The 15,136-nt window shown below is 39.3% G+C and overlaps 1 protein-coding gene across 5 annotated transcripts in view; it reads left to right on the plus strand.

Moving 5' to 3' along the window:
* Window positions 1–15,136, plus strand: part of IL1RAPL2 (interleukin 1 receptor accessory protein like 2) — a 332,915-nt gene that overhangs the window by 158,693 nt on the left and 159,086 nt on the right. For 4 of the 5 annotated variants that reach the window (XM_063170656.1, XM_063170658.1, XM_063170657.1 and 1 more), the window contains one exon: window positions 11,570–11,843. The exons of the other annotated variant lie outside the window; for it this stretch is intronic. In XM_063170656.1, coding sequence (XP_063026726.1) covers window positions 11,570–11,843 — 274 coding nt within the window. The remainder of the gene's footprint in view (window positions 1–11,569; window positions 11,844–15,136) is intronic. 5 annotated transcript variants of the gene reach the window in all.

Consider the following 15,136-nt stretch of genomic DNA (forward strand, 5'->3'; position numbering starts at 1 on the left):
TGATTTTTCTGGCTTATCAGTAGCTCAGGTGGAGGTTTTTAGGATGAGTTTCAGAGTGTTACAGTTGTGCTGTGATGATTTAATAACGATGTGCTGATGGATTAGGGGGCTGCAGGGCAGTGTCCCACCTGGAGGACATGTTGACATCCAAAGAAAGGCCTGAGGTGCCAAGAGCTCTCCAGCTCCCTTCCTGTATTCTCAGCTCCCACCTTTGCTCAGCCTCAGCCCTGGAACTCAAACATCTCCATCTTCCATCCCCTTTCAGAGGAACAGGCAGCAGCTGCATGTTTTGTGTTTTGCAGTGAGTCGAGGCCATTGAGGATGACAGAAGGCCCATGAATAAAACACAGAGTTGTTTGTTTTGTGCCATTCTGAGCAAATGATGTATTAGTAATGAAGTATTTGCGGTTTGTTACTTTTGCTTACTAATAAATGAAATCTTCCTGTTCCCAGTTTTGTTTCTAGCTCGTGAAGTTACAGGGAAGTGTGAGGAGAAGGAAGAAAAAAAACTGGGCTGGTTTGGGCTCTGTCTGCTTTATGGAGGTTCTCACTTAAAGACAGCCACTGCCTTGTGTCAGTTTGAAGCAGGGCCAGTTTTAGTGGGATTTCAGTCAGTGTCGCCTCTGCTCTGAATCTCCTGAGTAAAGACTTTGAAAAATTATTTGAAATAGGATGAAGTGCTTAGGAATGGGACCATATTGGGAGCTGCAGTCCCACTGATGACAAAATGGCCCCTCTACCCCAATAGGGGATGATCACTGGGGCTGGGGCAAGAAAGGAGCAAGGTCTCGGGAATGGGAGCTTGAGAGGGGACTGAGAGGAGTGGTGGTACTGGTGACCAGTCCTGCTCGGAGTCAGGGCTCACAACTCATCTGGAAGTGGGTGGGGATTTGGGGAACCTGCAGGCCACAGGGGAGGCTGGGATGCCAGTCCTCCCTGAGGGTCTTTTTTCAGAAAAGGGGGTGGATGTGATCCCACCAACATGACCCTTGTTCTCATTGAAGGTGAGAGGCTGCCAGTGGATGCAGTGCTGTAGGATGTTGCTACTGGCAGCTTTTAGAAAATGGATATGTAAATGTAAAGGTGTTCCTAAGCAAATGTGCAATTCTGTGTTCCACAGCACAGCACTGCATTGCCACTTTACCTAGAGAGATTTGTCTCTTGCACAGGTAGCTCTTGTAATGGCTCATTTTTCAATCATCCTTCATTTTTCTTTCATACATGTAATTATAATGGCTTGCAATTGGAATAAACCTGTTTGTTTCTTCTAAATAGAAACAAGTCTTAAGAACAATGTTTACTGTTTAAAAACATCTAATTTTGAAATCATTTCATCATTCATCACTTACAGAAATTTTAATCAAATAACCCACTAACACTTCCATTCATGACTATCCTGTAAAAGCAAATACTCTTTTGATTTGTGAATGTTCATTTTACTGAAATGGAATCTGGTGTGTTCTGCAGTCAGGACAGCTTCCTATTTAAATTCTGCTGCATACGTGCAGATAATGAATTAAAATGAGAGGAGGAATTACAACCTAGGTTAGAGTGTGGGTCACAACCTTTTCAAACAGAGGCCCTCCTGTCATGCAAGTGGAAATGGTAATTGGCTGACTGCAGCTGAAATTATCCATGCCAGATAACAGGAAGAATGGCACAGCAATTGTAAAATGGCAAGTGTGTCTAGATACCCAAAGGTAAATGTGTAGAGTCGAAGCAAATGACCAAAGCTAGTTATTTGTTGCAAGTAAATTAGATGAACTTGACTTGTTCCCTTCTATTTATGTGCATGTCCTCATTGAAAATTGGGCATTCTCACTCTCTCTTTTTTTTTTTTTTTTTTTTTTTTTTTTTTTTTTTTTTTTTTTTTTTTTTAACATTGCTATGTGTTCATCCAGTACTTTACAGATATCCAAGCCCCAAAACACTCATTCTACCCGGTGTGTTTATGACGGGAAACCAGTTTTTTAAAACATTTGGTAATCTTCTGATGGATTGATTGCATCTTTGTAAGCTAGAAAATAAAGACTAACTACTAGAATAGTGCTGGTGTGCACCCAGATCTAGATATTTGTGAGAAAGGCTCCCTCTATGTGTCTGTGGATTGTGAAGGGCTGTGTTGGTTGTAGGACAAACCATAGGGTCAGGTGGGTTGGAAGGGACCCCTGGAGATCTGGAATCTGGCTCTGCCTCAAGGCCTGGGATGATGGCACAGCTGGGCAGGAGCATTGGTGAGGCACAAGTTGCTCATGGTAAATGGAGAATTTGAGTCACCAGAAATGTCCCTGCTGAGGTGTCCAGTGAATGATTGCTTAACCTTGCACAGACACCACAGAGATCATCCCCAGGAATAACTCAGTCCTGCCTTCCTCTGGTGGTGGACTCTTTTCATATCTCCTTTCTCTCTTTTCCTGTTGAGCACTCTGCCTCTGCCACAGGGGAGGTGTGGTAGGAGCTCTCACAGCAGACCTGTATCTCTCAAGGATTCTCCTCTACAGACAGCAGAAGAAATGAATTTAGCCCTCTATATTCAACAGGGAGCCCAGCCCATCTTCCTAACCTAATCCAAACTCAAGTGGACTGTGCCCTCAGAGCAGATAATCCAATTCAAACTGTCCACATACTTGAAAAACAGATGCCAGATAAAATAATCTTGTGTATGTACACTGGTTATTCTACCCCATTGGGGCTACCAAGTTAATAGAGGTTCATTCTCTTTCATTTTAAATTCCTTTACTCACAATTCTTTCCTAGTACTCCCTTCTGGGAATTTCAAGCAGTGGATATAGTTTTCTAATTGTGTGATTACTTGAGACTGCAGCTGCCTGATCTGGGAGCTAGTTTTCATTTACTTTACCTTCAGTAACTTTATTCAAAGAAACTAATGAAAAGAGACTCATCAATTATTGAAATGAATTCAGCTTTGTTCCCAAAGTTTGCATGGTGCTAAAGACATGAAAACAGAACTGTGTGAAATTTCACATGGTTATTAATGTAGTTGACTGGAGAATATTGAAAGTGTCTTGGAGAGTGTCCTTAAAGAGCTCATGTGTAGTCAACAACACTTAAAATATTAAATGCACATACTTTCAGGTATAAAGTGTGTCTTCAGTGTGTTGCTCCTTACCCAAAATTGTGTTAGGATTAAACTTTTATTTATAAATGCAAAGAAATATTTCCAGTCTGTTATTATACTTGTTACTGGTATCAGTTACGATTCTCCCTTAGATAGTGATTCTTCTTTCTTTCCATCTCCTTTGCCTGAATTTAGTTATGTGCACCAAAGAAGTCTCAGAGATGCTGGGAAATCTCTCCTTGAGCTTTTCCATCATTTATTATTTCCCTCAGGATTCCAAAGAGCTAACAAAAATGCCAACATGCACTGTGCACCATGCTAGTAAAAAAAAAAAAAAAGACTTTTTTCCCCTATTTTGAAGCTTGGAAAAGGGTAGTATTTTTGTTTACTAGATTTTGTGGACAAGAAAAGAAAAAAAAGATCTTCAGATGGGTTTCAGATCTGGATGAACACTAGTTTAGAGCCTTTTGAATTCATACCAGAGTTTGCAGTGATTTTTTGGTCATCTGAGTTGTTCATCTATGGAATTTAAATTTTAGAATTTAAACAGGAAAGTTTTGTTACTTGTTCAGTCCAAGAAGCAGATGTAACTTCAAGTACCTGATCTGGCCACTTCAATCTAGAGCAACAGTCTTTCCTTGCTTAAGATAATGTTCCCAAGCTTTTTGGTGCTAAATTAATCATGTTATTTCCTGGCTGACTTTGAAGACATAGGTATTAATAGATCCTCAAAGAAGTTTAGCATTTTGGATATCTTGTTTGCTGCAGATCACCCTCTTGGGTTTACTGCCTTGGAGCAAAGAGGGAGGCTGGGCAGAGGCAGGAGATTTGTCAATGACCTTTCCTACAGCTCTTCCAAACCTGCTGCCCCATGGCAGGAGGGGAACTGGAGTGGGAAGGGTGGGGGCCAGGCAGTGCTGGGGGTGCTGAGAAGGCAGGACAGGCTGGGGCACATGCCTTGAAGCCATGGCTGGGACTTTACAAAATACATAAAAGAATGAAGCCATGAAATATGATTTCTTATGTTTTTTTATTGTTCATGTCCTGGCTCTACTGCTGTTGATTTTCAAGGTGCCTTTTACATTGTTTTCTAACATGGTGACAGCTGCAGAGAATCAAGGCATTACACTAACTGTTTTAAACCAAACCACTTTTATAAGTTCCAATTTCTGTACTGTTTACTTCAACACAGGCTCTTTAAAAACCTGCCAGATATTGAAGTGATTAGGAGATCAAGGTCACCAAATACTCATTTTTAGGGTGAATATGCTGCATTTTAAAGAGATGATGCTTTAGTGGCCTCCCCCTCTCTTTCTCTGTGCTCAGCAGAGCGATCAGCTGAACACAAAGAGCAGAGCTTTGGAAGGGCACTTCAGGTTCCATCTGTCTCTGGGAACATCTGACTTGGAAGAGGTAGCAAAGAATGTGATGAGAACAGAGATTTCCTTTCCGTCACAGAATGTGTCTCAGACCTCCCTGTCTCCAGCAAAATCTTAACCTGCCAGCTGTGATTTGCTCTCCTCTCCATCAGCAAGCGTTCCAGAAAGCCCCTGTGATAAGGTGCCACCTGAAAAGCTGGCTCTGACAAGTGCTACAGGATGAAATGCCCCTGTCCAGTCACTTCTACTGATGCTGCTCCAGCATTTTCAGTCTTCAAGTATAATTTCTAAGCCTTGACCTCATTAATATGCCATCATCTCTGGAAGCTGAGACTTTGTTCAGGGATTTTTCTCTCCCATGAGAATTTTGGTGATCTACCAGTATGTTCTTTCTTTTGCATTTTCAATATAAGGCTAAAATGCTCCTGGCTCCCCATGCTTATGTAATTCAGGGCAGAGCAATCTGTGGTTATTTGAACCTCTGGCAGTATATATTTACAGTGAGTTTGACCTCAAAGGAAATGATGAGTGTTCGGCTGGAATATTTGACATTTGACTTGGGTCGTTTAGCTGTGAATCATAAGAAAAGCTGGTAAAAAAAGAAAATGAAACATACACAAGTCTGAAAAATCTTTTAGTTCATCCTACCGAAATTTGAAGCTTTGATCAAAATTAGGGAAAAAAATTAGGTAGTGTATGTGGATGTTTAAATGCTTTTTTCCTTATTTTTGGCCCAGATTTGGAGAGACATTAGCATGTTGCTAAATTAAGTGAAAATTTTTTTGCACTCATCATTACTTGGCTTAGGAATTTTGGAATATTTGCACTTTTATATGCCTTGAAAGTCCCAAACATTTTCACCAATAAGTTTGAATAGTCTAATTCTTGCTGGAAAATATTCAGAAAATGAGATCAGAGTAGAGAAACTACAAAGTCTGTGAGTGATCCTATTATTAGATACTGTGTTTCTACAGCAAAAAAAAAAAAAAAAAATCTTGCTTTATAGCTGAAACAAAGTGTTACTGTCATAGAAGAATTAGTAAGAGTTACTGACGGGGTTGTAGGAGAAGCATGACAACATTCACCCATCTTGAACCACAAACTTGTTTTTGCTCAGGATTTTTTGTATTCTAAGTGATCTTATCTCCAACAGATACATTTTTTTGGTTTTGTGTCCCTCAGGGGAAAAATATTTGAATTTTTTCTAAAATGCACTTCAATATGTGGACAGAGAGTCAAAACCTAGAGTCTACTCAGTTCAAAGAAGGGTAAAACTCACAGAAAAGAGGTGTGACAGACATTTTTCCTGAATTTGCCCCTTTTATCCTCCCGGCCTGCTCTTGGAAATGCTCTCTGCTCCTGGACAAGGCCACCTTCCACTCCCCTCTGGAGTATTGCCAGCATGGGCTTCTCCTTCTCCCCTGTAAAGCCAGGTGACTTGCTCTTCATGGCAGAGATACTGGCTCAGATGTCTCTCAGTGGAGAGAATTTTTATTAACAGTTATGCGAATGTTCTTTCATCATCCAGTTTGGTCAGTCAGCTAAGATGAGGCAGCTCCACTCACAGAGATCTCACCACGCTTTGGAGGAAACATCCATGATTTTGAACAGTGCACAAGGAGAGAGTTACTTGCAATGTGTTCTCTGACCAGCAAATGTGGGTCTGAGCACTGGAGTATTTGAAGAATTCTCAGAAGGGTGTGGTGGTTGCTGGCAGATTTTAGGCAGCTCAGGTCCCCAGCAGCTCATGGTGGGAGGAGCAGGGAAGGGCTCTGGGAGGAGGCAGGGGACTCACACTGGGCTCTGCTGATGTTCAGGTCTCTCATGGCAGTGCCAGGCTGTGATGAGAAGCTGGCAGAGGTCTGCAAACACTGCAGCAGCATTAGCACAGTGCAGTCAAAAATTCAGGGAAGTGAAACCAATTACATTTAGTGATGCTGATCCAACACCCTGACCCTCGAGACAACCACAACCAGCCAAAGCTGCTGAAGGCTTTACAGTGTGTGCTCAAATGCAGGGAATGTTCCCTTTCCTCCAGAATCAAGATCTGAAAATACCAAGTTGCCAAAAATTCATAGGCTGTAACTGATTTCTCCCTTTTAAGACTCTAAAAAATTTGCATCTCTCTTTGGACATTCTTAATGGAGTGCATCTATCATTGCTACGTGTCTGCAAACCCTGAGCATGATGGATATGAGTTCCTGGACTCTGCTGTCCTACAGCTCACATATACATAAAAATATAACTCTTGTATTAGAGGAATGGTGCTTTTATTTCTGACTATGTACCTACACTCACGAGCATTGCCTGCTTTGCAGAGCAATAAATTTAATACATTAGCTAGTGAATTATTTTTTTAATGATTTATTTGTAGACAATTTCAATTTAAAATGAGATTTTCAGGTAACAAGGTAGGCAAACATCTTTAACAATGCCACAATATAAATTGCTGTAGCTGACAGATCCCTATAAAAATTATAACAGGCAGATGCGCAATGCAAAAAATTATTCATGTGACAGCAATCAGAAAGACAAATTACTTAGAGACGATGTACATGCTCCTCTATAATTGCTTATAAATTATTATGGTTCATGTTAAAAAGCATCTAGACTCCCTAGACAACTAGATTTATTTAAAATAAGAGTAATGGGAAATTGCCAGGAAATGTTGAGGAAGAAGATGCAGTACATGCTTTGGGTGATTGCTAACATAAAAGTACAGTAACTTATTGTCAGCCAACTCGATCTATATTTTCCTTAATAGTTTTGTAGCCTTCATTTTCAATTCACTCTGTGCTCAGGTTGCAGTAGCCTGGGTAGGTAACTGGGATGGGCCCAGTGGGGCTGCACTGTGATTCACTGCTGCTGTGTTTCCCAGCTTGGGGAGGGCACAATGGGATGCTGTTCTGCAACCTTGCAGGAGACAGCACTCCTGAGCACTTCCATGTGCTATGCAATAGGATTGAATTTAGTCAGTTGGGGTAGAAGGTATGCTAAGGGGATGGGGAAGATTGACAGATAGGTGGGCAAACCACTTTTCCTTAGGAACCTGGGATGAAAATGGGACAGTGTTTCCCATATTTTCTTAGTGTTCCAAATTAAAAAAAAAAAAAATCTTTTTGGAAGTGCGTAAAGTACATCCACAATAGACAGGATTTAATTTGAATGAGCTTTCAGTCAGGCACTTACCAGGTGATTACACAGTAGCAGAGAAATAGTGTATATACATTTATTATATCAGTGCCTCTCTAATGCTAATATTTTTCACATCAACCTGATTATATTACATATTGAGAGCTAGCCCAACAAAAATGACAGCAAACTTTGTTCTGGATAATAGAGTGCTGAACTCCACCTAAGCAGCTCCAGTCATTTGTGATGACAGCTTGGAGAATACTCCAAACGAATCTAACAATGCTCACGCTCCAGTGACTGACAGCACGGCAAGAGGAAAAATTCCAGTTTCCATGTGAGTGCAGGGAGCCTGACCTAGATTTTAGCCTCTACAGCTTCAGAAGAGGAAACATTCTTACCTGTGCATTTAACAAGAAAAAAAGAGCAAGGGGAAAAAGTCATCTCCTGTTTGATTAGTCTTTCTTCAATAATTAAGACTTAGCTTTTTCTGTGAGACTTCTCCCCTCTGCAGATGTCATCAACACTATAATGACTGGTTGCTCTGTTCCCCGTGTGCTCTTCTCTCTGTAATTACCCCCTCCTGGCCTGCTGCAGGGAGAGCTGTCACAGGGGAGCAGCTGGGGCAGACAGGGCCATGGGCAGCAGCCTGCCTGAACCTTCCCCCTCCACCCCACTCCCTGGTGGGGTCAGCTTCCTGTGGGCTGTTCAAATTCTTTCTTTCAGGTACTGTTAATAGGGAAAAAAGTCTCTAGTGTGAATTTCCTCTCCTTTCTTTTGTTCCTTGGGATGCAGGTGCTATGCTGGGCTCAGGTCGCCGTGTCTGGCGGCTCCACTGGAGCGCTGGCAATGGCCAACACAGCACTGGCCCCACCATTGTGTTGTCCCCTGGGGGCAGCTGGGGAGGGGTTTTAGCCCTCTGGTCACCCTGATAAATTACTGTTCAAATGCCTTTTATCTATTCCACTGTGCTTCCTATACTTCTGCAGCTCAAATTCTGAAATTAGAGTAGTAGAGAAATGCACACGAGAAGGGAAAAGAAATTTTCAAATGAAAGTGGAGGATGAAGCAGATTGAATGACAAAGATTGAATGGAGGATTGCTTAGTGTTCATTTGAGCTGTGGTTTGACAAGTTGTTTGTTGTGGATATAGGAGAAATTTAATTGAAAGTAGGGTATTTTCAGCTTCCAAATTTGGATTTCCATATTGGGTCTGCTCCTAACTACAGAACTCCTACTAATTGTGACTGTGCTCTGTGAAATAAATGAAAACCTGAGACTCGGGTCTTTGATCCACAACCTTTCCATGTGTGTCTCATTGTTAGTTATTCTTTGTTGTGGTTTAACTTTGTTGAACCAGCACAGATTTGAAAGCATTAGATGATGTGACAGGATTTGATTGACACAAGAGTGACAGAATTAATTAGATCAGCTGAATTAATTAGATCAGCTGGATTAGTTTGGACCTAAATTCTGGTTCTGGACACCCATATTCATTCAAACTTATGGCTCTACTTAGACTTCTGTGACTTTGCTACATCACAAGAGAGAAGGGTGCCTTTGAGAATATCTATGTGTCCTGGAGAACAAGAGATGAGCCATCTGGAGAGCTCAGCATTGCCTTGCACATCCCTTGCTGAGAGAAGGCAGCTGTGAGCTCTGCACTGTTCTTCAATTGTAAATCACAGCAGCCTAAAGAGCAGGACTTAAAAAAAGCACAGAGGATTTCAGAGGAAGCTCTGTGGGGAATACAATGATACCCACTCATGTAAAAGTCCTGTCACCTATATAAAATAATTCATGGTGTCAGAACCAGGGATTTAATATAAAAGTGGATTGGATGGGGTTGTAGGACTGGGAGAACCAGGCTCTTTCTCCAGCTCTGCTGCATGTTGCCCATGTCTGTGCAGCAGCAGCAGCAAAGAGAGAGGTCAGTGTGATGTTTCTTGGGGTCCTGGCAAGGGCATGTTCAAGTTACAGTATGCAGCTTTGGTCATGGTGAAGGATGGTACAAACCTGGAGGAGATGCACTGAGAACAAATGCTTCAGTACAGGATTTTCAAATAAGGATTATCCAAACTTGTCCTGTTGTGTGTGGCACTGTTAGTGGAAGGACACAGCAGAAGCAGCGAGGAAGAGGAATATCAGTAAATTGCTGCTGGCCTTTCAGCTGATGTCATTAACAGTAGCCATTAAAAGCAACGAATTTTAATTTAAATCAGTAGGATGTTGTCAGCAAAATGAGAATGAAGATCAAAATTAAAGTTAACTGGAACAGTGTGTACATAAGTTCAGGTGAAGGGTTGATTTGGGGGCTTTTTTGATGAAGAAAGACGTCGGCTGGCACAAACAGCTGCTGCTTTTGCACCTGCCTGTGGGGTGAGGGGCAGGAACAGGAAACACCCTGGGGGAAAGGTGCTCCATGATATCCCTTCACCTGTCAAAACTGTCAGGAGTAATGTTTTTAGTAATGGGCTTTCCTTCCCTCTTGAGCTTATGTTAGTTTTTCTTTTTACAGGTTTTGTTTTGCAGCAAGATGTTATATGGAAGTTTATATACCAGAAAAGTATTAAAGTGATCAGTGTCAACAAGTTTAACACATGCTGTATGTGATCACAGTACACTTAAAGCTGATTTACTGTGATGGGAAAATTAAAACCTTCTGTTTGTCACAGTTACTTCTGAATGATTAAAGAGAAACATGAAAACTTGGTAAACATAATTTAGAGGCTGTAAAAGTTACTAAAAGTAGGATCAGACCTGATATTCCATGTACAGAAATTTTTGCTGATTACCTTTGTTTAGGAAGTAAGATAAAAAATCACTTGATGAAAGAATGCAATTGATAATGTGAACGAAATGAAGAGTGTATGAGGATATCCAACAATTATAGTTTGATAATTGATACTGTAAATGCAGAAGAGGCAACTTAAGAGTTATCTGGTTGAATTTGAAGTGCTGCAGTAAGGGTAAAATTGTTCCATTTACTTGTTGCTTAATACGATCAATAAATTCTAAACCCTACATATTTAATGAATTCTAATTATTTTAGGTATTGTGTTTGCCTTTGGATGATCTGCCTTTGAAATATTTTTATATTTCTGATTTTCACACTGATATTTTTTCTAGCAATGAAGAAGATTGAATTAAAAGGTCTCTGATATGTGATATGTTGATATGTGTGCATGGGCTAGGGCTGTATTGTACTAAGATAATAACAATGGGAGAAAAAATTGTAGGGAGACTAAACTTCTATTAAACTGTATGATGTATGTTAATTTTAAAGTGAAGTATTAAGAAAACTGTTTCAAACGTTTTTGCTGAACGGAACATCAAAAGCAGTCCTTTTTTATTTGAATGACTCCTGTATTAAGTTTGATTGCATAGGCAGCATGTTGTAATTGTATCCTGTTGTGTATAATACAGACCTCTACAGTTTGAGTAGGCTGTAGGTAAAAAACCCAACTATGTGGAACTGCCTTGAAAGAAAAATTATAAATGTCACATCTGTTATTTGGGGATATTTTTGCATAACATAACTAACAGAGGTGGATGGAAAAGTTTTAAGGGATAAGACTGGCATCAGATGCCAGTGTACATTTTCTTTCCACAAGGAATTGGAGAATTCAAAACTGGTTTACAGAAGCAAGTAGTTAAGGTGCAAAACATTTGGCTTATTTAATAAAGAATTAGTGTTTTGGGGATGAAAGTAATGATATTCTAAAGAAGTGGAACTGAGCAAGCTCAGTGTGCTCTATTTACTGTCTGCACATTCCAAGTTAGATGTAATTAAAAAAGGTGTTTGAAACCTCTCAGTTGCCAATAACTGCTTTAGGTTTTTCATATTACCCTGAAACAATTCAGCACACGCCAAAAGCCCTTTCTTTTAATGCACTGTATTGCATTTCTCAAGCTGCCTTTCAGTATATTGGAAAATGTATCTGTGTCTAATATTTCTTTATTATTGTTTTGCTTTCAGTTGATGGTTGCATTGACTGGTCAGTGGATCTCAAGACATACATGGCTTTGGCAGGTGAACCAGTCCGAGTGAAATGTGCCCTTTTCTACAGCTATATCAGAACTAATTATAGCATGGCCCAAAGCACAGGTCTTAGGCTTATGTGGTACAAAAACAAAGGAGATTTAGAAGAACCCATTATATTTTCTGAAGTTAGAATGAGCAAGGATGAAGATTCCATATGGTTTCACTCGGTTGAGCTGCAAGACAGTGGTTTCTACACATGTGTTCTGAGGTGAGTATTAAAGTCAAAATAAGAATGTGGGGATTATTGGTTAATAATGTATGGAGTATTAGATATTGGTTAAAAAATTAATTTTAGCCATTAGAATTTAGATATACATCCACTTAATACATATTAATTTTTTATTCTCATAATTATATATGTCACATAATGCTTTGTATCAAAATTAGTTTCCCAAGTAATTATAGTTACCTAGTCAAGTAGCTATAATTAATGTGCTTTCACTTAATTACTACTTTTTTTTAAGTACAACATTTGCAAATTCTCAATGTTCTGTAAACCTTCAGAACCTGATACTTCTTAAATCATGAAGTATTTTACGTAAGTACTGTTCTGTTTCAAATCCTCTGAGTTGTTACAGAGTTACAGTTTGAATTATTCTGATGGGATCAGGCCATGGGGAGTTACAGTTCTGTCTGGTTTTGAAGAAATGCTTATTTTAATATACAATTATGATTTATTATAAATTTAAGCAGACCTCATTTGGTAAGACACCAAAATGCCTTTCTCAGAAGTGTCTTGAAACTGTTGGATGAGGCTTAAATTAAACATGTGCTAGAGCTCGTGATTTCCATCATGTAGATGTTGGTGTCATCACTATGCCTAGAATTAGAAGATAAAAAAAAAAGGAGGACTTTTAAAGAATGAATGAATAAATATTCCTTAAATTATCCAGTTTTGAATGAAAAGGAGTTTACAGAAGCTTTGTATGATTTGGTTTTAAACTATTCAGGTTCAGATAATAAGTTTTCTTCATCCTTGTGTGCTGTTCCATACTGAAATTAGACATGTTTCATGAATTAAATAACAAGTATTGCAGCAAATAACAGCACTGTTCAGAACCCAGAATTTACTCTCCGTCCGTCTCTGCTGAGTCTTGCTGCCTCAGCTGCCTCAGACCATTGTGATTCTGAGGAATGCTGCTTAAATCAAAGACTGTGCCCTGGATTGTGGCGGTTGTACTGAGCACCAATGTCCAGTTTAAATATCGGATGTATCTACCTAACGCAGCAGTTGGATTGAGTTGCAGCCTTTGAAGCCGGAGTTTTATCAGCTCCTCTGTCAGAGGTGGGGTGTGATGTGAAGGCCCTGATTTTGAAATGTTACGGGAAGATGGTGATTTGTATGTTTTAAGGGAGCTGTGCTTTTTTCATAAGAAGTCATTGTTGTGATAATCAAGTTACTAGTTTAATACTCTGAAACATTCTCATGCAAATCCTTTGTGAAAAATAAAGAATTGATCTTGGATCAAATTCTGGGGCATACTTTTTTACTGGGAAATTTCAAAACTCTGCTCATTTACATGACAAAGTAATTTTGGTAACAAATGGGCAAGTTCTTGAATAATTCATGGCTTTTCTAATTTTCAGCTAAAAACTATATGACATGCTTATTGGAAGGCATTACACAGAAACAAGATCTTCCTTGTCAGTTATGCAGTTTCCTTGCTTTGACTAGAACTTTTTTACATAATTACAGATATTTTTGCCTTTTTCAGATTTATGTCAGAGTGCAGAATAATATGTGTAGTGGTTACAGATAAAAGACTCAATTTCTTCCTTTACTGAATTATTTTTTTCTTCCAAAAGCGTGGCACTGTATCCTTGCTGTTATTGTTTATGAAACCATAGGAGGCTTAAAATAGCAGAGGATGTAGCAATAGTAATTGATTTTAATTTCATTAAAATTGAGCTAGATGTAATGTTCTGAAATGTGATTACATTTCTGTGGGAGACTATCCACACCATTAACTGTGTAATTTCAGCTTTATTAATCCATTTTTTTTGAGGGGGATAAGCAGATGTTTGTGTTTTAGTCATTAACCAGATTCACCTGCTTTATGAGAGTTAAGAGGTCACAAATGAGAGCAGTAATTTTAGAATATGATTTTATTTTCTAGAAGCATTAACAATCTCTGTTACAAATGCCATCTTTTGTAGACTGAATTAACAGAGATTGGTAGATACAACTTGATGCAGTGGAAATGAAGAGGTGACTGTCTCCATCAGTGTGCAACACTGGCTTTAGGGTTACATGCATAGCTGAGCTTTTTGGTTTGGTAGCTGAAAGAAAAAAAAACTGAGGAGGAAAATGCTCTTGATTCAAGATAAATTTAAAACTTTTTCTCAACAGAGAATTTTTCATTCAGGTTGTTTAAGAGAAAATCAGAAGCAATTAAATTTTAAATTGATGTCTTTCTAGCCACTCACCATGGACATGTGAAGCTCTGGTACATCTCCCTGTCCAAAGCATGAAATCCCACATTTGCATGTCCCAGTGGCCATTTCCACCACTTAAGTCACCACTTCCAACCTTGGAAGTGTTCTGTTATTTGTGCTTGTCTTTGCAGAACGGTGCAAGGGAGTGAGATGCTTAGATGTGGTGCTAGGGCCAAGTGGGATGAGGGGTCCTGATCCCAGAAGTTCCTGGGTTGAAATGATGGACTCATTCTTGATCTGGGAAGGCAATACTGAGAGCTTTAATTTACACTCTCCCAAATTGTTACTTTTTTCCCAGTCAACACAAGATGACAGATAAGAAAACTGTATGGGGAAAATGTCAACTGAACTTTTCACTGAATTTCTTATTCGTTGAAATGTTTCTTCTTGATTCTTAAAAAAAAAACAAAGGCAAAACTCTTTTTCAGGAAGGTGCATTTTCTGGTTTCTCACATGTGCTCATAGGATCAAGGCATGACTATCAGTGAAACAGTGTGAAGGAATTTTTCAGTACCTGCTTGAAAAGGGCAGGTATGAGAAGGTGAAGGATAGGCTGCTGTGACAGTGATTTGAAGATAGGTAAAAATTAAATGTGTCAGTGAATTCTTTCTTATACAGAACTGTCATTTCAATAATCATAATGACTGTTTTGTAAAAAACCTGTAATACTGCATAAAATTAAAGAGTATTAGATCAGCCTTTATAAATGAGGTTGCTTCTCTGGATTGAAGGGATTTGATATCATAATTTAAATGTTGCCTCTCCTTTATTAACCAATTAAACATTATTCCATAGACAGGTATGGGGGTGTGTGTATAATAGGAGGAACTTATTGGTGCATTAAAACCTACTTCTCCCTTCTCACAATGCATTTTGGCATTGAGGTCATACTCAGAGGCAAACTGAAGTGTTATATTTTTCTCCAGTGTTAAGCATATGAAAAGGTCCAGATTCTGCAAGGACTTTTAAGAGTGCAGAGTCCAGCTGTGTTAGTTAAGCCATGTGAATTCCAAGGGTCTTCTTTGTTCTTGGATGCCTTTTCTGTGTCAAATCAGGGATATTGCT

Source organism: Melospiza melodia, chromosome 16 (assembly GCF_035770615.1).
Source record: "Melospiza melodia melodia isolate bMelMel2 chromosome 16, bMelMel2.pri, whole genome shotgun sequence".
NCBI classification, from domain to species: Eukaryota; Metazoa; Chordata; class Aves; order Passeriformes; family Passerellidae; genus Melospiza; species Melospiza melodia.